The sequence below is a fragment of the Apodemus sylvaticus genome, chromosome 10 (genome assembly GCF_947179515.1).
Source record: "Apodemus sylvaticus chromosome 10, mApoSyl1.1, whole genome shotgun sequence".
Classification (NCBI taxonomy): Eukaryota; Metazoa; Chordata; class Mammalia; order Rodentia; family Muridae; genus Apodemus; species Apodemus sylvaticus.
This window is the reverse complement of record NC_067481.1, coordinates 79,042,409-79,067,366: the sequence shown is the minus strand read 5'-3', so window position 1 is coordinate 79,067,366 and position 24,958 is coordinate 79,042,409. Positions and strand designations below refer to the sequence as shown.

Below are 24,958 nucleotides of genomic sequence, written 5' to 3'. Positions count from 1 at the left end.
CTTCACAGAGACCAAGGACCACACAACAACCACACAGACATAACAGCAAGCAGGCTGTTCTGCCACCAGCCACCTGCAGGGAGGGTTTATAATCAGTGGTGGCACCGCTATGCCTCTCTAGCTAAGATTAGCATTTTAAAATCAGGATTACATGTACTTGTCTCTAGCAGTATTTTCCCCCTACATCTGCTAAGGAAAAGCACTGGATGAAAACAAACTAGTTTTGTTGAGGTTTGGTCTGCTGCTTCAGATTGTAATGCTAAATTCTATAGCTGAAGGCAGGTCTAGGTCTCTGAGCGGCTTCTCACATTTACAAGCATTTGTTGTACAAACCTTGTTCCTTGATTTAAAACTATTAGTTAAACAATATTGGCTCCAGCCAATTACTGGCGGGATTAGACATAGGTGGGTTTGGAGAGACCTTGTTGGGGGAAGAGAACCACTGAGAGGGAGAAGGGAGGGAGAGGAGCCGCCATGGGTGGGTGGGTCATGGTGGGCTGGCCAATGGGAGTCAAGAACAGCCCAGATAAAACACAGTAAGTAATAACTTGGGGTTACCGATAGAGAAGTGAATTCTGATAGCACAGGGGGTAGATGTCTGCCCAGCTCTTGTGCTATTTAAGGCTTATTGCAAATAATAAAAGTTGTGTGTCTTTTATCTGGGAACTGAACGATCAAAGCAGAATAGAAACCCTGGACTGGGATTAAAGATGTCTACAATACAGTTTCTACCCCAGGGTTAGCTTGAAGGAAGCACTTCATTTAAAGAAAGGGGTTTCAACTCTTCCCATTTACTTCAGGGGTGGCTCTACCTGTCTCTGTGTGACGGTGCTGCTGAGGAAAAGGCCACGCACTCCAGGATGGTAGGCCACGGTGCTGCTCCGTGCTTCTCAGGCAAGCCGCAGAGAAGCCAGCAAGTCTATGACTTGCACCGAAGGATGCGCAATACTGTCTGTATGATTCTGAGGCTGCTATGCCTGGCACAGGCCCTTCAGGCACATAGGTAAGTCCACACTATCTCCACAGAGTCTGTTCCCCCCCAACTCCTCCCCATCACGGCTCTCTCCCACCATACCTGGACATGTCTCTGTTTCAGCAATGTCTCGTAGCGGTTGGATGGCGGGTACGGAATGATCACTCCATAGTTCTTACATTCAGCTCTAAAACGTTTATCCAACAGGACACTGGAAGAGAGAAGTGTGATAGAGGTGTATTAAACATGGTGGCAAATGGCTTCTCAACAGCCAAGCCACGTCTGCGCCAGGCCATGGGGTCCACCCGGAATGACCTTAAATATCCCAAACAGAACTGAGGTCGCTGTAGACACAGTTCCCCAGGCTGCTTTCGGGACACAGAAGCTCCCATGTGGAATAGAATTTCTAAGTAAAAGATGGGCAACCATCTTAATTTATAACACAAACAATTGAGTGTATTTTTACTATTTCCCAGTGACAATTCTAGGTACAGGGGAAACCAAGGTCCTTCCTGTCCTCAAGGTACAGACCTTCCAACAAAGAGAGACTGGTAAATATGAACAGTCTAGGAAAAAATGGTTTTTAATAGGAAACATGCATAGTTTTTATCACTCACCAGGCAACACATATGCATGCATACATACACGTAACACATACACATACACAGAGACTCACATATACACACCACACACACAGGTACAAACACACACAGGTTCCTGCACATGAATATATACACATGCCCATGAGCATACATATACAATGGTTTTTAATGTCGCAACGGTCCTATAAATCATACGTATTATTTTTATCCTCCACATTGAGACATAGGTTATTGTGTATCTCTAGTACTTGAAAACAAGAACCTAGGGTCATTTGGAGTTAGGGGTTATGGAAAGTATTTGTATGTAGCTTCTTTGGACAGAGGTAATGGTAAGGCCAAGGTAAAATGATCCCACACACAGGAAGTGTGGCCTGTTTGACCAAAGGGAAGGTAGTCAGGGTAAAGAAGAGTTTGCAACAACAGGTTACATCATATTAGTCTACAGGCCTGATCTTGTGAGACCACAGAGCCCTTAGAGAGAGCTGGGATATCTACATGGACTGGAAGCCATTTAAAGGTTTTAAGTGGGAAAGAGACATTTAAACTGGTCCAGCCCAAAGCTGCAGCCACCAACCATGGTGCCTCCTGAATGCCTCAGAGGAAGCAGGCCCAAACTGAGATCCACTGCCGCGTGCAAACTAGATTTAGGACATCCAGAAGAAAACAGAGGTATCTCTTTAATAGTATTTACTCTGATTCCATGCTGATATTTTAGTAGCTTCAGTTTGTTGAATGAAATAAAACCTATATTAAAATGTTAGCCATTTCTTTCCCTCATTAAAATATGTGCTGCTAAGAGGACCGCACAGGTGGCTCCCACTCAAGGCGGTGTTTTACCTCAGATGGATAGGCCGGGGTTACTCTACCTTCTAGTGCTTTCTTTCTCTGAACTCCCCACTTCTCTCAGTTTGAGTACCCACCTCTCAGGGAAGTTGTTGAGGGCTACTTCTCAAATGGGGATATATATGTATGTGTGCCTATATGTTGAGACAGGGTTATATATGATGGTTCTCCGTGTGACAGCTCTGGCTGTCCTGGAACTAGCTCTGTAGACCAGGCTGGCCTCAAACTCACAGACCTGCTTCTGCCTACCAAGTGCTGGGATTAAAGGTGTGTGCTGTTAACCCAGCTGGGGAATATATATTTTTAAAGATGAATTTTACCTCCCTATCTTTGTGTGTGTGTGTGTGTGTGCGCGCGCGCGCGCGCGTCCAGAACCGGTAACAAATTCCCTGGAGTTACAGGTGGTTGTGAGCTACCTGATGTGGCTACCGGGAATTGAACTCAGGTCCTCTGGAAAACCATCAATAGCTCTTAATCATTGAACCATCTTTCTAGCTCCTAAGATGAGGAGATTTTATTAACTAAGCATAGAAAGTCCCCAAGACGCAACATGCCCAAGTTTGTTGACACAAAAAGTGTCAGCATATTCAGGACCGGGTGCTGCCTCTCCTGTTGCAACAGCTTCCTACCCGATCTGCTCACACCTGTTAAGCAACTACTTAGCAATGGTTGCGCCTTTGTGCTTTCTGTTTATCAGTTAGGATTCATCCTTTTTAGTGAGCGGAGATCCCATGTTCATGGCACTGCATGTGTACAGTGCACACCAACTTCTATTTGAAATGTGTCAAGTCTGTCAAAGTCAAATGAAGTCAATCGCTTCCGTGGGGGTGGGGAGGAGAAGCACCTTGGGATGGCTGACTGGCCCACCTCAACTTCCAGCAAGAACCCCAATACTTTTACATAAGCTATTTTCCTTCATGGATAGTACCATCGCAGGTTTTGAAAATTCAGGCTGTGAGATGGCTCAGTGGCTAAGAGCACCGACTGTTCTTCCATATCTTTCACTAAATACTGATAAGTCTATAAACCTGACATGTCTCCAGATCAACACACCTTAAATATACCTTCCCTAGGTTTATATTTTTAAAAAGTGAAGGTTAAAAGTAAAAAATCAAGTCAAACCACCCCTGTGCTTCTGAAACCGTTTCGTGGCTGAGGTGGTGGATGCATTCTCAGGATCAAATGTTATACAACCACGCCAGGGGACACAGCTCGCCCTCTAGTGGCCACTGCCTGGAAGTACCTCAGGCTTCTCACCAGCCCGGCAAGCAGGCAAGCTGTTATGTTCTTACCTGCTCCACCAAGGCTTAGAGAAGAAGTTCCCTTTGCCTGCACTCTGGACCTACCCCTCACCTCCGCTTACTTAACTCCCTAGACACGGTTGCGCTAAGATGGATTCAACTAGCTCAGGCCTAGCTACCATTTAGTCCCAGAATCTCAGTCTTCCTTCCTGAACGTCCTTCATTTGGTTTTATCACACAACATGTCTCAGTGCCTGAGCCTGTGGAAATCTCTAGATTTTTTTCCCCTTAAGTGCTGAACAGGGGAGACAGGTATGAACAAGGCTGAAGAAAGGACGCTGCTCGCAGCCAAGGCTCCCCTTACCTGCCAGCCATGGCTTTGTAGTAGGCAAAGATCTGGTCGGCCAGCTTGTAGACAAACTGATCGAAGCACAGGTTCACCTGGTGAGGAAAAGCAGGTGGTCAGCGGGTCCTGTCTGGATTAATCACCAAATGGGCAGCTGGGAGGGCACTAGGGTGGGGGGCTCATTGATGTGCACTCTGGGGCGACATAGCCAGCCCTGACAGAAAGGGCACCGAGGTCTGTCCTTTGCCCTCGATGGTTCAGTCAGTTAGCAGAGGAACCCAGGAACCAGCCTCCCCACAGCTTGGTCAGAGAACACAAATGCAAGGCTTCCCTCTGATGTCGTAACTATCCCTAGCAGCCTGCGAACCTGAAGACTTTCTTGTCTCCTCGTATTTGATTTTCCTTGCTCTGTAGGGTTAATTTGGAAGACGTGCTTAGAAATAGAAAAGTCCCTTTCTTCCGGCTTTCCTTAAATCCCTCTGGTTTTTAATGTACAAAGTCTTGCCCTGCGGTGCTTCACGATATTCATAGGAGACTATGAAGTCTGCGGGAAGACAAGGTCACACCCGACATCAAGTACCAGAGCCGTATCTTTTATCAATGGAAAGAGCAGAAAGTGGCCAACGTGGGACTTTAAAGAGGCCAGGCTCTGGCATCAGCAGGGCAGGAGATGGAGCCAAAGGAGGAGATTGATCTTTGATTCCTTCCTATTAAGTCCTCAGCTTTGTAAGATGAGCCCTTTATTCAAAAGTTTCTGTACTTATATCTGACACCCACTATATTACATAGAGCAAAACCCACAGTTGGTGCTATGCACAGTGTTGGCTTTGACCTATGGTGCTGGCTTCATATCCAGGTAACTGAGGCCTCCTACCTGGGCCTCTGAACCTCCTGATACTCATTGTACCCTCTAGAGATAAGGAATCTACAGGGTCGACGTAGGAGTGTTCATTTAGACCCCATGTTCCCTTTCTAGAACCAACTCTGAATTCTTGTTCAGATATTTCCAGCACCTCCAGGGGCCCCATGGTCTTATCTGGAGCTGGTGACCTGCCTTTGGAGTGGTTAGAAGGCACATTTGCAAGCTGAGGTGTGTATGTCCTTAAAGGCCCTCATGGTCTAGCCTAGACTAGGGACAAGGAGAGAAAGAAACAGGCCATTGTCCACTACTATGTTTGACAGGCGTGGCAATCATGAATATTGTTCTCTGGATAATTGTCACTGACAGCCTCCCCCGTTTGATAATCAATCAGTGTCGGGTAAGCTCAGCATCTTGGGAGACCGTGGGAATGGAGGAAGCACGTCACTCACCTCAGCTTCTATCTCGTCATACAGGAACTGCTTTTTGAACTTGGTGAGCGCATAGTAGGCGCTGTCGTTGTACAGATCCAAGGGGTAGAGGACATACCTGGGAAGGAACACAGAGTCGTGGGAAGGTGAATTACACTGGCTGCTGGGAAAACGAGGTGTGGGCGATGAGGCAGATGGCTCGGAGTTAAAGACAACTTTCTTTTTTTTTTTTTTTTTTTGGTTTTTCGAGATAGGGTTTCTCTGTGTAGCCCTGGCTGTCCTGGAACTCTGTAGACAACTTGCTACCCCTCTCTGTGTCCCCTGTGCCTCCATGCAGGAAGGTCCTGCTTTCCGATCTGCACACAGATATCAGAATCTATGATGCTGATGGCCTAAAACATGAGCCTAGGAGATAGCTCTTAGTTCCTAGAGGTGATTTCCTGAGCATGGCTGTTAAGAGGTGGACAAAGATAGGAAGGTGGGGCTGGGGCCTTTCTAAGTCCATCCGTGGAGCTGATGCAAATGACCTTGGGGAGGAGTTCATTGCCTAAGCTCTACTCAGGAATTTCTTCCTTAAAGCCAGGAGCTCAGTGGGCAAGCCATCCTCCCACTCTGCCCCAAGAATTTCCCAGTTGGCCCAATCCTGTGTCTTACTCCATCATGGAAGGTTCTTTGGTTTCCAGAATATGGTCCGTTAGAATCCAGGGCATGGACATCTCAATTGGGAACTGGATTCGCCGGCCCATGGTCAACTCCAGGAAGAATTCTCGGAACCAGAGCTGGGAGAGGTCACAGCACTGCTGAAGAGCCTCTGGAAGCAGAGGGAGAGCCTTGGCTTAGCAGAAAGCACTCACACGCTGCGGCATTTGCTATCTGTTGGCCATTACCACTAGGTGCACAGTCCTTCCCTGATCTTGTTGTCTTGACACTCCTATGTCACCGGGTTCCTATTTCTCTCTGTCTTGCTCCATACAACCTCTGAGAGAAGAGGAAGAGGAGGGCATGGGACTGAGGTGCAGCCTGGAAACATCCCCTGCTAGGAGCAATGCATGCCCATGGGAGTTTGAATGAAAATGGTCCCCATAGAAATGCACATCAAAACGACTTTGAGATTCCACCTTAGTTACACCTGTCAGAATGGCTAAAATAAAAAATACAGGTAACAGCTCCTGCTAGCAAGGATGTGGAGCAAGGGGAACACTCCTCCACTGTGGTTGGGAGGGGGCATGCAAACTTGTACCTCCATTTTGGAACTCAATATGGCGGTTTCTTAGAATATTGGGAATTGATCTACCTCAAGATCCAGCTATACTACTCTTAGGCATATTTCCAAAGGACTCTCTATCCTACCACACAGATACTTGCTCAATTATGTTCATAGCAGCTTTATTCCTAATAGTCAGAAACTGGAAACAACCTAGAATGAATTAAACCCTCAACCCAAGAATGGATAAACAAAATGTGGTACAATGGAGTACTACTTAGCTGTTAAAAAAAATGACACTGAAATTTTTAGGCAAGTGGATAGAACTAGAAAAAAAATCACTTTGAGTGAGGTAATCCAGACCCAGAAAGAAAAACATGGCATGTTCCCATTATAAGTGGATAATAGCTGTAAAGTAAGATAGTCATGATATGATCCAGAGACTAAGATAGGCTAAATAACAAGGAGGGCTCAGGAAAGGGAGGGATGCAAGAATCTCTGGGGGAGGGGGGAACAGAATAGATTTCATGGATGAACTAGGGGAGAGTGGGGATGGGAACAGGAGAGATCAGATAGGGGGATAGAAGGAGAAAGTATTGGGAGAGATGACTGGAATTGGGGGAAGGGGCGATTTGAGGGTGAGGTAGAGATCTAGTGCAATGGAAAACCCTTGGAATCTATGAAGATGACCATAAGGAAGACTCCTAGTGATGGCGGATATGGTGTCTGGACTGGCCATCTTCTGTAACCAGATACGGCTTCCAGTTGAAGGACTGGAACACCAACTCACCAGCTACAAAACCTTAGACCTACAATTGGCCCTGCCTGCAAGATCCTGGGGTAAAGGTGGCACAGGACTTCTGGGAATGGCTGACCAATGACTGGTCCAATGAGACCCACGCCATGAGAGGGAGCCATGCCTGACACTGCCTGGAGGGCCGGGAACCAGAGGCTGGGTAGCAGAGACCCAGGATAGAACCAAATATAAAAAAAGTCAATGAAATGATTATTAATGATATTCTGCTATAGTCATAGACCAGAGCCTAGAATAACTGACATCAGAGAGACTATATCCAGCAACTGATAGGAACAGAGGCAGAGACACACAGCCAAACATTAGGCAGACTTGGGAGATCCTGTGGAAGAGGAGGAGGAAGGACTATAGGAGTCAGAGGGGTTAAGGGCACCACAAAAACACAGCCCACAGAATCAACTAACCAGGGCTCATAGGGGCCCACAGACACTGACCCTATAACCAGGGAGAGGTCTGACCTAGGTCCTTTGTATATATGTTATAGTTGTGTAGTTTGGTGTTCTTGTGGGACTCCAAAAAGTGGGTGCAGGGGTTGTCTCTGACTCTTTTGCCTGGCTTTGGGGCCCTTTTCCTCCTATCGGGTTGCTTTGCTATGAGGGCATGTGCCTGCCTAGCCTTATGGTAACTTGTTATGTCATGTTTGGTTGAGATCCCTGGGATGCCTGCTCTTTTCTCTAGGGAAATGAAAGAGGAAAGGATCTGGGTAAGAGGGGAGATGGGGAGATGGGGAGATGGGGAAAGCAAGAGAGAGAGAGAGAGAGAGAGAGAGAGAGAGACAGAGAGAGACAGAGAGAGACAGAGACAGACAGACTGGCACTATTGGGAAGTGTGGCCTTGTTGGAGGGAGTGTGCTCAAGCCAGGCTCAAGTGTGTTCCTGCTACCTGTTGATCCAGGTGTAGAACTCTCACCCTCCTCTGCCTGCAGGCCACCATACTTCCTGCCATGACAGTAATGGACTAGACCTCTGAACTGTAAGCCAGCCCCAATGAAATGTTTCCTTTATAAGAGTTGTCATGGATGGGCTGGAGAGATGGCTCAGTGGTTAAGAGCATTGCCTGTTCTTCTGAAGGTCCTGAGTTCAAAGCCCAGCAACCACATGGTGGCTCACAACCATCTGTAACGAGATCTGATGCACTCTTCTGGAGTGTCTGAAGACGGCTACAGTGTACTTACATATAATACATAAATCTTTAAAAAAAAAAAGATGCCACGGTCATGGTGTCTCCTCACAGCAATGAAAACCCTCTAAGACAGTTTAACAGAGTTTATAGCTGCTGCTTACCAATATAAGTCTGATCCAGTGCATGCTGGGCTATAGACATGCATCTGATCCAGTGCATGCTGGGCTATAGACATGCATCTGATCCAGTGCATGCTGGGCTATAGACATGCATCTCTGGTGTGATTCTCCCTCCTAACTAGCAATGGATGTCTATCAGACAAATTCATTTGGGTCAGAATGAATGCAACACAGCCTGGCTTTTCTTGCCTCCTCAAGCTGACGGAAATGTCTGTCTGTCTGTCTGTCTCTTCCCCTTTCCTTTCCTTTCCTTTCCTTTCCTTTCCTTTCCTTTCTCCTTTTCCTTTTCCCTTCCTTCTTTCCTTCTTCTTTCTTCCTTCCTTTCTTTTTTTTCTTTTTCTTTTTTTCTTTTGAATAATTCTTTTGCCCTTGGGAGCGAAACGTAACCGCCTGTGGTTCATGATTCCATCTCTCTACAGCTTCCAGTCAGATGGGGAACCGGCAGTCCCGGGAGGTGGATGCCCCGTCTTCGCTCCCGCCCTGAGCACCCCCACCCCTGGAGGCTCACCGCTGATGTTGAGCAGGTGCGTGAAGAAGAAGGACTGCTTGTGGAAGTCCTCTATGGCCAGGACGATGGGGCCGTCCAGGCTGCTTCGGAGCGTCTTCTTGGAGCCACTCTTGTCGGCAATGAGCGACTCCAGCATGGTGCGCACCATGTACAGCTTGAAAAGAAAGGGGGAGAGGGTCAGGGTGGCCCCGCCACGCTGAGGGAGAACTTGCCTTCCCTCCCCACTTCCTGGTGGCCTTTTTCTGCTCATAAAGAGAACTGTCTTAAGGAAGCACTGATTTAGGCAGAGAAGTGACTTTGGAACTAGAGAAACCTCTTCTCCGTCTCTCTGCTGATCTGGGACCCAGCCCATGACAGGCAAGCATTCCATCCCCGAGCTCACCACCCGCCCTCGTCTCCCTCTCGGGAGACGGACCAGCTTTGCCAAGCTTTCGGCCGAGCGCCCACGGCACCCCTAGGTGACCTGACAATGGCAGGTAGTGAAGGTCCCTGCCTAGCCAAGGGTACGGGCATCCATGTCACTCTCTGACTTCCCAGATGGCAATGGTAGCAGCATGGATGGGGCACTGAACCAGGAATCAAAAGAGCCAGGTTCAAAGCCAGGCACTGTCATTGACTTGCTGTGTGACCTTAGACAACAAAGCCTCCACTCTGGGCTCCAGTTGCCTTTCCTCACAGGAAGAATCGGACCAGATACGTTCTCAACCCCATCTCTTTCAGCTCTAACACTGGGAAGAGTTGTGTAATGGACAAAGCTCAAAACAGGTCCCTCCCACCCCCAACCATCTTGTTTCTGATCCTGCATTTTGAGCCTGCCAGTGAATGCTGGTGCCCTCTGGTGGCCTGGAATGCACTGCGCAGCCTTCCAGAGAATCCATACTTACTTACATAAGAGGTTATTCAACAATTAACTCCTGCTTACAGAGTGCCCTACATGCAAAGGGCCCAAGTGCAGTAGGGTTATTCTTTCTGCTATTCTAGTTTTTCACCCCCCCACACCATTTGTCTTTGAATCCGAGGGCTAGAAATGGCCTTGAGGAGCCAGGATGGTCTGTTCCTGCTGCCTCCCGCAGTAGGCACCCAACCCAACCCAACCAGGCGGTGTTATACCAGGGATCGGCAGCCTCTTCGGCCCTGTGTGCCACCAGTGGAGTGAGACAAAGCCCTCGGGGACCACTGGCAGGCCTAAGACATAGATAGGAGAGAAGGAAGAGGGAATGGGAGGGTAGGAGAGACAGGGAGGAGGGAGAGAGAGAAAGAGAGAGAGAGAGAGAGAAAAGCGAGAGGTATTGTATACAGTGGGAAAGCCACCACAACTGCAGGGGCCACACGTGACACGCTCCGACCTCCCAACAACCATGCTGCACTCTGCTGCTTCTGGATGGGCCCTAGTGTCTCACCCACCATGGGCCTGGCAGTCACAGATTGGCATGCCGTGCTGCCCCAGGTAGGGTCCCCTCTGTGGGGGAAGGGATGACCACTGTCGCTGATTTCCTCCTTCTGTAAACCTGTCTCCCTCTGACTATCAAAGAACAGTGCTACTGATGGCTTTGGAGTCTCCAAAGAAAGAGGGCTGGGGTTCTAGTTCTCACTACTAGCCAAGTGGGTTTATTCCGAACAGAGTCAATGCTTTAGCCAACTGTAGCAATTTAACAGGGCATTTAATCTACCAGCACAGTCTGCTGCCCAACTCGATGAGATGCCTGCATTTACTGCATTGCAAAGGCTGTGGTGGAGCCCTGGGGTGGGCATCGGGAGGCCTGGGTTCTTGTCCTACCTCTACCTGACACTCATCCTGTGACTTGGACAAGTCACGTCCCCTTTCTGGACCTCAGATTCTCCATCTGTGATGGGGGAGGGATGAGTTTACCTCTTAGTACTCTTCCAGCTCTGAAGCTGACTAAATATATCTGTGCGATCGACCTATCCCAGTGTCACCTAGAGGCGGGCCTTAGCTTTTGGGGACCAACCTGCAGCTTTCAAATTGTCCACAAGATGCCCCCTCTCTTCTGTCCTCTGTCTGTAGCCTCTCCCCCTTCCCACAATCCTCCTTCTGTCTGCAGGAACCCCTTAGAACTTAGCAAAATGTGTGAGAGCCATTCAGCCACACCAGGACGCTTAGAGTTAGGAAGCTCTCTGACCCTCAGAGGTTTCAGAGCTGTCTACGGAGGCTTCTTCGGGATGTCTCACAAGCAGAAGACAGTCTCTGCACATTGTTCGCCGGACACTGCAGAGCTAAGCAATGATAACCCTGTCAAACACTCAGCTGCTCCTGCTTGGCCCCAGCCCTGCCCAGACACGGACACACACAGAAGGACGGGTGAGAAAGGACCTCAGATGGCCCGCTTCAGAGCAGAGACAGGCTGGAAAGGCCCTGTAAGGAGGGGCTTCCAGATTGGGGCTTCTGGAGCCTGCAAGACCCTGGGGGGTTACAGTCAAGACTGTTTTCAAATACCACAGAAAGCAGACCAGAAAATACCTTTTCCTACACCAGCAGTGAGAACTTAACTTTGTGGTCCACTCCCATCCCCCATCCCCCATCCCCGACCTCTACCCCTACCCTCCATGTATTTTAAGACTTCTCTGGATAAACCCAGATAGCATCTTACTACAGAAGCTCCGGCTGGGAACCCAGAGTGTTTCTGACCCAGAGTGTTCAGCCTTTCTCTAAGGGGAGGGGGCTGGCCAAGCTTTTGGGCTGTCTTCAGAAAAGGGATGGAAAAATTAGAAAAGTTAAGTGTTGGTAAAAAAAAAATCTCATAAAAAGTTTTTGTTTTTAGATGATAATCAGAGCCAAGAGAGGTTAAGGTGCTTTGCCCGGGAATATAGAGCAGGTCGGGGCAGAACTTGTAAGTTTCCTGCCAGGGGCTGAGGTTATTTCAATACACAGAGTGATATGTGTGGACTCCATGTCAGATTTCACCTGTGCTGTAATATGTGAGCCTTACAGAGTTAGGAGATAGCTGGGTAGGTGGATATGGTGCTATCGCCACCGATCAGACTAGACAACTGAGGCACAGAGAGATTGTGTAACATGCCCAAGGTCACACAGGTGTCTAGGACTAGAACCCAGGTCTCCTGAATCTTAGGCCAGTGGTCTTCCTTTTTTATATCAAAACGAGACATCAGGAAAAGCCCAGAGCAGCTGTTTAGTCCTACCCTTCCTTATAAGGATCCCTGCCCCACTAACCCCATGGCTAACCATGCTGCCCTTCCACGGTCCGACTGGCGTGGAGTCAGAGGAGCCAGGCTGTCCGGGAAGCGCTCACCTGTGTGCTGGACGGGCCCACAGCACGGCGGGGCACCTTGATGTCAAAGCCACCTTTGGGGTCCTTCTCCCCTCTTAAGCATGGGTCATTGGGGGGCTCTCGGCCTCCCTCCCAGTCACAGATGGTCTTTCGAATTGCCTGCAGAACGCTGGGGAAGGAAGAACGGAGACTCAGCTCAGGCATTTGCAAGGGCTGTTTCCAGGCCCAACGTGGTGTCAGTACCTCCTGCAGTACAGGGCTGAGTGTTTGGGACACACATTCATTCCTGGACCCACCCAGGATGCTTTGAACAAGTGGCCGCTACGGCTCTGGCCTCTGACTGCCGAAGAACTCAGCTTTGAGCCCTGCTCAAAAGGGGACAAGAAGTCAGGACCTGGGGGTAGGGAGAGTAGGAGGAGCTATAGCAACATCTCATTAGCATCACTAACTCCATGGATAACATTTTAGTAACAGTTCATATTCAGAGCCTACTCGCTACACACGACGTGTGCTGAAGTCTACACGTGGATTATTTCATTCCATCATCCCACCACTGTGGACACAAAGACCCTATTTTACCATCTTCTTCTAGCCCTACAATCAGTCCCGCAGTGTCCTGAATGAGGCCATCCAAGGACCCACCTGATAAGGACATTCTTTTTCTTGCGAACTGCTTGCCGCAACGGCTCCCGCAGCGTCACCTGGGCGAAATCCTGCAGGGCTGCGTAGATGGTGTTGCGGATGGCCTGGTTGAAGACACTCTCCATCCTCCCCATGAGCACCTGCAAACCCTTGATCATGGCAATCACCTGGTGGGCACAGGGCAAGGGTCAACCTAGCTGTCACTTAGCAAGCCACCTGCTCATCGCGCTTTGCCCCGTTGCTGGGAGAGGGTACTGGAGATACCCCAGAGAATGAGGCCAGGGCCCCTAAATCCTCCAGGTAAGAAATGGTACCAAAAGCACACAGACCAGAGCTCTACGCCCCATCAGTGTAACGCTAAAGGGGAGCTCCAATGCACTGTGGGTGGCCACGCCAATTACTCTGCCATACGAAAACAGGACAGTGGTTCCTGAGATGCTAGAAATAGAAGTTAGAAGTATCACATGATTCAGCCATCTCACTTCTGGGTATATCTGAGGGCAACAAAACCACTGTGGTGAAGAAACACATGAACCCAACTTTAACTGAACCACCAGCCACAGCAGCCACGGCAGAAATCTATCAAGATGGACCTTGACAGTGCGTGGGGAGACAGAGCATGGTAGATGCGAACAGTGCAAGGCTATGCAGCCAGAGAGAAGAAATCTGCCACATGCAGCAACATGCACGGAACTGGAGGACAGTCACCGTATCACATCAGGTGCAGCACATTACAACGCTGAGTAAGAAAGCGAAAGGGCGTGGAGGGAGAGACGGCTCAGCTGGCGAAGTGTTTGCCCTGCAAGTCTGAGAACCAAGTTCAAACACCTGAACCCGTGGGGAAAAGCTGAGCATGAGCACTCATGCTGCAGTGCTCAGAGACGGCACGTGGCATTCTCGGGGCTCGCCTAATCGGGGAAAGACACCCAAGTGGACAGCTCCTAGGAATGACATGTGAGGCTGAGCTCTGGCCTTCATAGGCACATGAATGTATCACACTACACACACACACACACACACACGCCATACCACCACACACATACATATACATACACACACACACACACACATGCACACACCACACACACCCCATACATACCACACTACACAGGCTACACACATACACACAACACATACACATGCATATACCCCATACATACCACACTACACACAACACTACACCACACACACTACACATACACACACACTACACATACACACTACACACATACCACACCACACACACATACATACACATACACACACACAAAACACTACACCACACACACCATACTACACACACACACACATACACACACACCATACTACACACACACACACACATACCACACCACACACACATACACACATACATACACACACATACCACACACACACCATATATATATATATACACACAAACCACACACACACCACACACACACCACACACATACATATACACACATACCACACACACACCATATATATATATACACACACACACAAACCACACACACACCACACACATACCACACACACACAGACAGACATAAATACCACACATATATACACACCACACACACACCACACATACACAGACACACACATACATACCACACATATCTACACATACCACACATACACATACACACACATATACACACATGCACATACCCTACACACCCCACACTACATAACACACACACACACACACACACACACACACACACACACACGAGGAAACCTGGAAGGATACAGCGGGCAGTAATGGAGATGGGGTGGCTCATGTGCAGTTCGATAGGAGAGACAATTTCATGTGCTATGCCCCAGTGGGGAAAGCGCACTGCACACATAGCTGCATATTTCAAAACAGACCCTCAGAGAGGCTTCTGAATGTGCACAATAACAATTCAAAGGGACAGATGTGCACATGAGCTCATCTGACTTTTACATACTGCATCCAAGGCACTGACATGTCGCCGTGGGCCTCAGGTTTGTTTATAGCCAGGAATAAGTGATACTCAGAAAGTGATGCTAGTATCCTGCCACAAAAGCATGGCTGTGCTGCAGCAGGCAGGCCACTGTCACCCATGCTCTAGTCTCACTGCTGGCGGATGACAAACCACAGCTGGCTCTTGGACCACATTCTGGGTGGCACTTCTGTGCTTCTTGGAGATCTCTCTACAAACACTGACACCAACTAGACCAAACCAGATCACTGTTTCAACCCCCATGTGGCTGACAGCTGCCTGAGCCCCAAACTGGAATCTTCTCCCGAAGCTGTCGTGAGGATACCTCTGCTTCTACATGTGCAGAGGAGGGAGGGGAGCTTGTGTTGTGCTATTACTCGAGACCGGCTGGTGGGTATGTGGTGGGGATAGCATTAAAGGGCTTAGGTAGGAGACACGGTCTCTTCAGTCCATGGTTACCAGCAGTAAACCTGCCTCCCCAGTCAGTCTCAAGTGGTAACACGCTGACTTGTGAGGACAGAGGAGATGGGTGACGAATTGGGGATGTGATGAATTGGCCTTCGTATGCCTTTAATCTCAGCACTTGGAAGGCAGAGGCAGGCGGATTTCTGAGTTCGAGGCTAGCCAAAAAAGAAGAAGAAAGAAGAAGAAGGAGGAGGAGGAGGAGGAGGAGGAGGAAGAAGAAGAAGAAGAAGGAAGAAGAAGAAGAAAGAAGAAGAAAGAAGAAAGAAGAAGAAAGAAGAAGAAAGAAAGAAAGAAGAAGAAAGGAAGAAGAAGAAAGAAGAAAGAAGAAGAAGAAAGAAAGGAAGAAGAAGAAGAAAGAAGAAAGAAGAAGAAAGAAGAAAGAAGAAAGAAGAAAGAAGAAAGAAGAAGAAAGAAGAAAGAAGAAGAAGAGGAAGAAGAAGAAGAAGAAGAAGAAGAAGAAGAAGAAGAAGAAGAAGAAGAAGAAGAAGAAGAAGAAAGAAAAAAAAAGAAAAGAGAAGACAAACAAACAAGTAAGCACACCACTAGCAATAAGGGTGAGAAACCTGGTCGGAAGGTGAGGATATCCCCAGACACCAAAGAGTAGAATGTTTGGCTGCGGTAAGGTATTGTGAAGAGAACTAACAAGAGAGGCAATGAAAGAGCTGGGCTCCTGGCCAGAGGTGAAATTTAAAAGCATCCAGACAGGGAGTAGCGAGTTGGTACAGCAGTTCAATGCATTAATCGCTTTTGCAGACCCAAGTTCAATTCCCAACACCCATGTTGGGCAGCTTACCATTGCCTGTAATTCCAGCCCAAGGCTCTCCGATGCCTCTGGCCTCCTAAGACACTCACATGCACAGTCTTTCACACAGACAAACCCATAATTAAAACACTGAGACAAATAAAGAAGGACTCAGAATAATTCCAAATAGAGTGGGTAAGGCTGTAGGACCAGAGGGAAAAGTCTTTGCAACTTGAGACTATGCAAGGATTACTTAGCTAGGATCCTCATTTGCATACTGTAAGACAATAAGATGAATAAATTGGACTCTGGCAAAATATAAAACTAGCACTCCTCAAAAGGCATTGTCAAGGAAAAAGAGGAGGCAGAGTCATCAAGAAGAGAAGCTACTTCCATCGCATCCATGGTGAGGGTTTTGTGGTGAGGTTATAGAAAGAGCTCTCACAGTTCGATAATGAGAAGGCAGAATACAGCCTTTAAAAACAAGTAAAAGGCTTCGACAAAATACTTTACACAGACCTAGAGAAGAACGGCCAATAGGCACATGAAAAAATACTCAGAATCATGAGACTCTGTGAGATGACAATGACAGGGTTAATGGAACTCACCCACATGGCCACCAGAATGACCACGATCATTCGCAAGATGGCCACTCCCAAGGCCCATGAGGGCTCAGAACAGGGAAACTCTGGGAGACTTGGAGATAGTGTGAAATCCCGCTTTGTGCGGCTACTGAAGGAACATCTACAGTGCGAGTACTCCAGTAGAACGCTCAAACTCAGCCAGCTTGACAGGACAAGTCTGTAATCTCGAGGCCTGCCTTGGTTAGCAAGTGAGTTTGCAAGTGAGTCCAAGGAGAAGTTAATGAGACTTTATGTCAATAAAACCAACCGCAGAACAAACAAAGCAGAGAGAACTGAGCGTGGAGCCCAGCTATCCTTCTATGTCCATCCGCACAGCACTGGGGCTAAGGGTGGGATTGCGATCTGTTCTGTGAGTGGGTGCCAGGATTTGAACTCAGGTCCCCAAGGTTGTGCAGTCCATGCTCTCACCTACTGAGCCCCCTTGCCAGGCATCATCATATATTTTTCTAATTTTAATTTATTCTTAGAAAATGCCAGGGAGATGCTGGAGAGATGGCTCAGAGGTTAAGAGCACTGACTGTTGGTCCAAAGGTCCTGAGTTCAAATCCTAGCAACCACATGGTGGCTCACAACCATTCATAAAGAGATCTGGCGCCGTCTTCTGGTGTCTGAAGACAGAGACAGGTTACTCACATATAATAAATAAATCTAAAAAAAAAAAAAAAGAAGAAGAAAGAAAGACAATGTCATATATGTATGCACTACGTACTGGCTGGTTTCATGTCAACCTGACCCAAGGTAGAGTCATCAGAGAGGAAGAAGCCTCAGTTGAGGAAATGTCTCTGTGAGATAGGTCTTTTTTCAATTAGAGATTGATTCGGGAGGGCCTAGCCCAGTGTGGGTGGGGCCATCCCTAGGCTGGGGCTGGGTCCTGAGTTCTATAAGAAAGCAGGCTGAGCAAGCCTGGGGGAGCAGGCCAGTAAGCAGTACCCTCCATGGCTTCTGTATCAGTGCCTGCCTCCAGGTTCCTGCCTTATTTGAATTCTTGTCCTGACTTCCTTCAATAATGAACAGCAACATGGAAGTGTGGGCTAAACAAACCTGTTTCTTCTCTACTTGCTTTTTGGTCATGGTGTTTCATTGCAGCAACAGAAACTAAGACACGTTATATCTCGGTTATATCTATCCTTACTGCCCCATCTCTCCTGCCTCCCTTAGGACCCCCCTCCAGTTTCATATCCTTTCATAAACATTTATTTATTCATCTATTTATTATGTTTTAACTCAGTGAGTACAATCAGTGCTTCCCATACACCCATGGGCATGAAGCCATCCACTGGTTCAACCAATGACCACAGTCCTCAAGAAAAGACTCTTACTACCCCAGGAACTAGCAACCATTCCCCACTAGGGGCGGGGCCTCAGGAACCCTCCATAGTCTAGTGGGCTTTTTAAATTAGCTGGATCCCTCATCATTTCCCAGTAACTTTTGACAGAGAACAACCTGGATGGGGAAAAAAATTAGAATAAAGGGCATCAAGTTAAAATGAGAATAGAGTTGAGGGGGAGATCAAAACCAGCCTGGAACCATGGGGAACAGCCGTCCCGGAGCGGGTGGGGGAGAGCAGGGCCTCCATCATCACACACACCCACCTCCACAAAGGCAAACTTCTCCTCGCTGGTGTAATTGTAGCGCGTGGCCCGCTCGTACTCTTCCGCGGTGCCTGGGCAGTCCTTGTTGCAGAACTTGTCTGTGGGGTGAACCAGCTTCCAGGAGTACTGGGGCGAGAAGAAAGGGCAAACGCCCATTAACTGACGAATGGTAAATGAAATGGTCTAGCAATACCAGGGCGCAGTAATGGGAAGTGTGGGGTGACCAACTTGTAGAGGATGGGAATGGACCCTGAAAACACAATTTAAGAAACTCTAGACACAAAAACACCATGTCTTTGAGTCTATATATATGGTGAATCTCTAAAACTGGGAAGCACAGACAGAGTCAGGACACCGGAGGCTGGACGGGCAGGGTGATAGATGTGGGTTTTTAAAAATGTTTTTAAAGGTTTCCTTTGAACGTTTTGTATTGTCTATATGTCTGTCTGTGGGATGTGCACGTGAGTGTGGGTGCCACAGAAGCCAGAGGCATACGGCCTACTGTGCTAGGGTCCTAAGAGATTGAGATCCAACAAGAGGCTGGTGCCGGGTCCCATGTGTAGTATTTTTGTTAAGTGATGGAAATACTCTTAATTTAAGGTCATACATGTCTGTAAATATACTCAGTGTAGGATTCAGTTGGGTAAGTAGTGTGGAATATGGATTTTTATGTTGAAAACACAGAGTGCCCATGAGAGGGAGAGGTCCCCGGATGCCTTGTGAATCAGGTCCTCGGGAGGCCTGGCACCTCAGGGCACTTACCACTTCCATGACATGGGCGCTCCACTTGGAGAGAAGCTGCAGGCCTCGCAGGGCCAGGTCAAAAAGCTCCCGGTACTCTTCATCTGACTTCTGGCTGTCCAAGCCTGAGCCTGTCACCACCTGGGGGACACAGAACCTCACACTTACCTCACGGTCCGTGTGCCTGAGGCTCATAAGCAGTCCTTCTCTGATTCCCAACAAGAACTGTGCAGGTGTTATGTCCCCTTGCTAGGTAAAAAAAATTGGCTTTGACAGTTGTCTTTCTGAAGGCCACAGGAAGTGTCATATAGATCCTGACTTAGTCCTATAGCAAAGGCTTGAACCCTATCTTGACTGTAGTCACAGTAGAAAGTGGCACTAGGATCACATCTTTGCAGGGATACAAAATATGAGTACGCGTGCCAGCAATGACTTTCTGCACAGGACCGTGACATCACAGAAATCCTGGCTTCGTATTCTCCCTTGCATACAGTGTTGATCACAGATCACGGAAATGGTTTCACAGCTCACCTACTAGCTATGATGCCTGAATTAAAAAAATCTGGAATAGATGTCTATATGTATAAAATTGCATACCACATACATGTATGTAGCCACTTGGTATATGTGCACAGATATGTATATACATACATACACATGAACATATGCAGGTGGTCATCAGTGATGGACATGATCTTTGCAGATTCACTTCATAACTATCTGTTCTTTCCCAAATAAATACTTGCAGCAATGCGTCCATTCCAGCAGACACCTGCGCGTTCCCAGCTGAGCAGAGCCCTCTTCCTCTCTGGGTTTGCTCTCATCTTGCAAGCAAACATCTTCCCTGCAGCTTAAGCAGTGTCAAGATGCCCACAGCTCTGTGCTTTTTTTTTTTTCATTCTTTTTTTTTATTCGATATAATTTATTTACATTTCAAATGATTTCCCCTTTTCTAGCCCCCCCCCCCAGCTCTGTGCTTTTAACTAACAATTTCAAACAGGGCTGATGTGTTTGTGCCAGTGGCTCCCAACCTTCCTAATGCTGTGGCCCTTTAATACCGTTCCTCATGTTGTGGTGACCCACAACCATCAAATTATTTTTGTTGCTACTCAATAACTGTAATTTTGATATTGTTATTAACTGCGACTGAGATGTAAGTATCTGTGTTTCCTGACGGTCTTAGGTGACCCCATGAAAAAGGTCAACTTGACCCCCAAACAGGTGTGACCTACATGTTGAGAACGGCTGTGCTATGTAGTCCTCTACCTGCAGGAAAGCCACAGCAGACATGTTTAGCAACACCTCCTTCAAACGGAAGCCATGGTGCTGTTGAGCCTCATTTACTCTCAATGAATCATCCAAAATTCTATCTTTAGAAATGGAGATCAGACAACATTCCCTGAAGGTAAAAATACTGTGGCAAGAGGCTCACGGGAATTCTGATTTTCTCTATGGGTGATGGCTTCTTATTTTTAAAATCAGAGTTTATAGTGTTTTGTAGAATGTTACTAATGAAAGTCATAAAAACTGTTACATGTACATATAGAAACATGTTCCTTTGGCCCTGTGTGTCTGAGGTAGTCTACAGCCAATGAATTCATGCAATGTTAGATGGGAAATATTTCGGAAAAGAAATGCTGTATCTGTATTGTATGATTTTGTCATTACCCCCTACATACAGAAAACCAACTATTTATGGTGTGATGCTTAGCTTTAGTTGTCAACTTGGTACAACTTAAAGCTGATGTCTCGGTGAGGTCAGCCTGTAGGTAGGTATGTCTGTGGGAGGCTGTCTTAAGTTAACTGGAGGCGAGAAGATACAGCCTACAGTGGGTGGCACCATCCCCTAAGCAGGAGACCTGAGCTGTGTCTGAGAGGAGAAACCCGGCTAAGCATAAGCAGCCAGCGAGAGAGCCTGTACTCATGTCTCTCCACATTTCACTGTGGACATGCTGTGAGCAGCTGTCTCAAGTTCTTCCCTTTGCGACTTCCTCAGAGTGATTCTCTATTCTTTAAGCTGCCTTTTATCAAGTGACGGAGAGGAAGCTAGACTACATGACATTTACACATTGCACTAAGTTTTATAAACAATAGAGACAATTTATGATATATTTGAGCATGCAAGTAGGTTAACAATGACTTCTATAAGGTACTGGAACATCTATAGACTTGGTGTCAATAGTAGCAATCCCTTGGGAATGCCAGGAGGTAATTGTAATAATGATGATGATAATAATATCTTTAGCCAGAATTCACCTCAGATGGCACAGACATGTGACTAGAAATTCTAGCCTCAGGACCAATGATTCTCCTGCTTATCTCAGCTTACTGGCACATCTAGAAAGACAGATACAGGCTTGGACTAGACATGGTCCTTGTGAACTTCAGGCATACTGACCACACCTCCTGTATTTTGTCAGACTGATCCCCATTTCAAACAAGCTGGGTTATGATCACGGATACTTTCTGAGTTGGGGGTTGGAAAAAGATAATCACTACAGCCATTGGCCACAGGGTGGAACCAGTGAGCAAATGTAGCCTCTTCCACAATATGGAAGCTCAGATTGGGGACCTATGTAAGATTAAACAGCACATAGTATGTCTCTGTGAGAAAGGCATCTATGGGGAGGTGCCCACAAAGATATATGATAATCAAAGCTAGTTCTGAGACTGTAGGACTCTATGGGATTGGCTTCGTTTATCTAATTTTTTTCCCGTAAGTCTGTGAGTTAATATTATATAGTTGATATGTTCTTATACTAAAAAAAGAAAAAAACTCAAAACCCAATCTTTAGTATTGGATGAGATTTTTACTGTGTGTGCACGTGTGAACCACTGCGAGTGTCAGCTTTCGTTTTCCATTTTCTCCAGTACAGGCTCTCTTTGTTGCTTGGCATTGCGTTCACCAGGCTGTCTGGTCCACAAGCGTCCGGTGTCGCTGTAGGGGTGCTGCAGGCATGTGCCCCCACTCCTAGCTTTGTGTTAGTTCTGGAGATCCTAACTCAATTGTTCCTCATGCTTGTCTGGCAACGTTTACCCACCGAGCCAGCCCTTTATAGCCTTTCCTTCTCAGATACCATTTACATTAGTTTTGCAAAGATCATATATTAATACATGGTTACACATATGTTTAAACGGCAATAGGAACAGGAGTATTCAGAACGCCCTGTTGAAGGTGACTTGGGATGAATCCTGTGCAGCTGATGAGTGTGACTGGACCTTTATTCCAGGCATAGCACATGTGCCAGGCACCCCGCCCCATTAATTATCTCAGAGAACCTTTCAACAGAAACACTGCCATTACCTCCATTTAAAAGACACCTGAATTATTTATAATTGGCGTAGTAATTGTAGATATCAACGGGACACAGTGTAAACATGCAACACTTGTATACAATATGTGACGATCAGACAGGCTCCCTGGTGTGCCTATCACCTCTGATGGCATGTCTTCCTGTGGAGGGTCATAATTATCATCAAACACAGGCACTCTACTATGTGATAGAATATTATAAATAGTTCCTCCTACCTGGCTATTTTAAACCCATCTTTTTCTTAAATTTTTGCTACTCAATAAAAATACAAACACCCCAAGGAAAAAGAAGGAGGGAAACTATCTCTCTTATCCAACTACCTCTGTATCTGTTAACAATACTCTCTCCATCATTGTCTCCATGCCCCCCTCAGGCATTACTGGCATTATGCCCTTTTTGCAGACGAAGGAATCGAGGCACAGAGAGGCTGAGCATCTGTCCTAGTCTGACTCTGAACCCACACTACCAGCTAGACACCTTCTTGCCTCAGGCAGTGCGTTCCCCCTACCCCCACACCGCCCTCTCTTGCCCAGCCTCTTCGTACAGCTGCAGGGCCCTGGACCAGCCACAGAACTCACCTCGCTGTTGCTGTAGCGAGCCAGCTCAGAGATGAAGCGGATGTGATCGTCGCGGATCTGAACCATCTGCTCGCAGATGTTGTACTGGGGGCTGATACTGCTCTGAGTGCACGTCCACCTGCGGAGAAAGCCACAGGGTTGTGTATGGGTCCTGGCTCCAGGTGACTTTGCGTGGGACAGGCTCCTCCTGAACACTAGCTGCTCCTGGTCCTCAGACAACATAGCTGCCTCCTCTGGGTGAAACCAAACGGTAGAGTGGCCACCTACACCCCAGAGCCTGCTCTGTAGGCACCAGGGCTAGAAAGAAAGAGTCCTGTCTCTGCCTTCTCCAGATTTTACCACAGGTGTTTCTGGACACCAGTGCACGATACTCACCAGATTAAGTGAGAAGGTGAGAACCAAGATGGCAGCCTCTCTGTGGCCACGAAAGGATAGAATCACAACCGAGCAAAACCAAGGTGGGCAACCTCCCTGTCTTTCCCAACAAGGACCTGGAGACATGGATGTACCATGGATGTACCCACGGTGTATCCATGGATGTATCCACGGTGTAACCATGGATGTATCAGTCTGAGAGGCGTAGTTGGCACCTCCTCCCCACCACTCCTTCCTTCTCTTCTTCCTTCCTTCCTTCCTTCCTTCCTTCCTTCCTTCCTTCCTTCCTTCCTTCCTTCCTTCCTTCCCTCCTTCCTTCCTTTTCTCTTTCCCTTCTTCTCCCTTCTCCCTTCTTTCTCTTGTCTTCTTGAAAGATGTCATTAGAGGAAAAAAATGCAACCAATCAACCAAACAAAAAAAATCTACCCTGGATTGGAGAAGAAATAGATGAAGAAAAACCTTCACTCTCTGCTCCCCTTCCTCTGTCCAGAACTATAGGCTCGATAGACAGACCAAGAGAATGGGAAGCCAGTAGTCAGGTGACGGGTTCGGACATAACTTTGATTCAAAAGAAGATACAAAGGGACTCTCCTCAGGATTGAGTAGTGAGCCTTCCTCTGGCTTAGACTCCACTAGCTTTTCATTTTGAGCTATTTGTAGAGGGACACTGTTGCTTAAATGTCTGACTGTCTGATGATAAGCTGATATCTGCCCAACCAGCCTGCCTCTCTAAGACTGCCAGACATGAATTTTCCCAAGGACTCATCTCTGCGGCTCTAGGTATCTGTAGGTCAAGGACCCCTTTGCAGGTTATCTTAGATTTTTAGGGGACAGGGTTCTAATGTAGTTGAGGCTGGCCCTGAGCTCCTGATCCTCCTGCCTCCAGCTTCCAACTGCTGGGATTATAGGTGTTTAGACCGTACCCAGGCTCTCCTGGGATCATTTTAATCCCAGCTATTAAGACTGGCTGCAGCAAGAGGATCACAAAGTCAAGGTAAGCCTAGGCTATGGACTGAGTTTACTGAATGAGAAATAACCCCAAATAAGAAGTAAGAAGAGGCTGTAGTTCAGTAGTAGAGTACTTGCCCAGCATGTGAAAGACCCTGGGTTTACTTGTCTGTGCTGCAAAACTAAGACAGACACTGACCAAAGAGTGGTCATGGTCTGTTAGTTGTAGATAATATGCATGTAGATCTGAATCTGAGATCAGAAGGACTAAGGCTAGAGCCAGGTTAACGGCCCCCAAACAGTCTCCTGGGAGCCACTGATTTACCCCCAGGCCTTAGCATTGATTCCCTAGAATCCTGGTTTATTAGATGACACAGGGGGAGGTTACTAACCCATGTCACAGCTGGAACCATTCAAACCACACCATACTTACTGCATAGTCACAAAACCTGAGCAGAGACCTGAACCAGGGTGATGACTTCTGCCATCACTAGACTCCTGCTGTCCCACTGAGGGGAGGGGGGGGTCACCACAGAGCAGGACGAGGGGTGTGGCTGTGCTCTGAGCCCTTTAG

The 24,958-nt window shown here is 47.5% G+C and overlaps 1 protein-coding gene across 2 annotated transcripts in view; it reads right to left on the bottom strand.

The window, feature by feature from the left end:
* Cyfip2 (cytoplasmic FMR1 interacting protein 2) overlaps positions 1 to 24,958 on the bottom strand; it is a 119,311-nt gene that overhangs the window by 54,519 nt on the left and 39,834 nt on the right. For both annotated transcript variants that reach the window (XM_052195804.1, XM_052195805.1), the window contains exons 11-20: positions 23,062 to 23,179; positions 19,191 to 19,310; positions 18,429 to 18,554; positions 13,013 to 13,179; positions 12,392 to 12,539; positions 9,123 to 9,276; positions 5,950 to 6,106; positions 5,317 to 5,413; positions 4,024 to 4,100; positions 1,076 to 1,184 (exon numbers count right to left, since the gene is read on the bottom strand). In XM_052195804.1, coding sequence (XP_052051764.1) covers positions 1,076 to 1,184; positions 4,024 to 4,100; positions 5,317 to 5,413; positions 5,950 to 6,106; positions 9,123 to 9,276; positions 12,392 to 12,539; positions 13,013 to 13,179; positions 18,429 to 18,554; positions 19,191 to 19,310; positions 23,062 to 23,179 — 1,273 coding nt within the window. The remainder of the gene's footprint in view (positions 1 to 1,075; positions 1,185 to 4,023; positions 4,101 to 5,316; positions 5,414 to 5,949; positions 6,107 to 9,122; positions 9,277 to 12,391; positions 12,540 to 13,012; positions 13,180 to 18,428; positions 18,555 to 19,190; positions 19,311 to 23,061; positions 23,180 to 24,958) is intronic.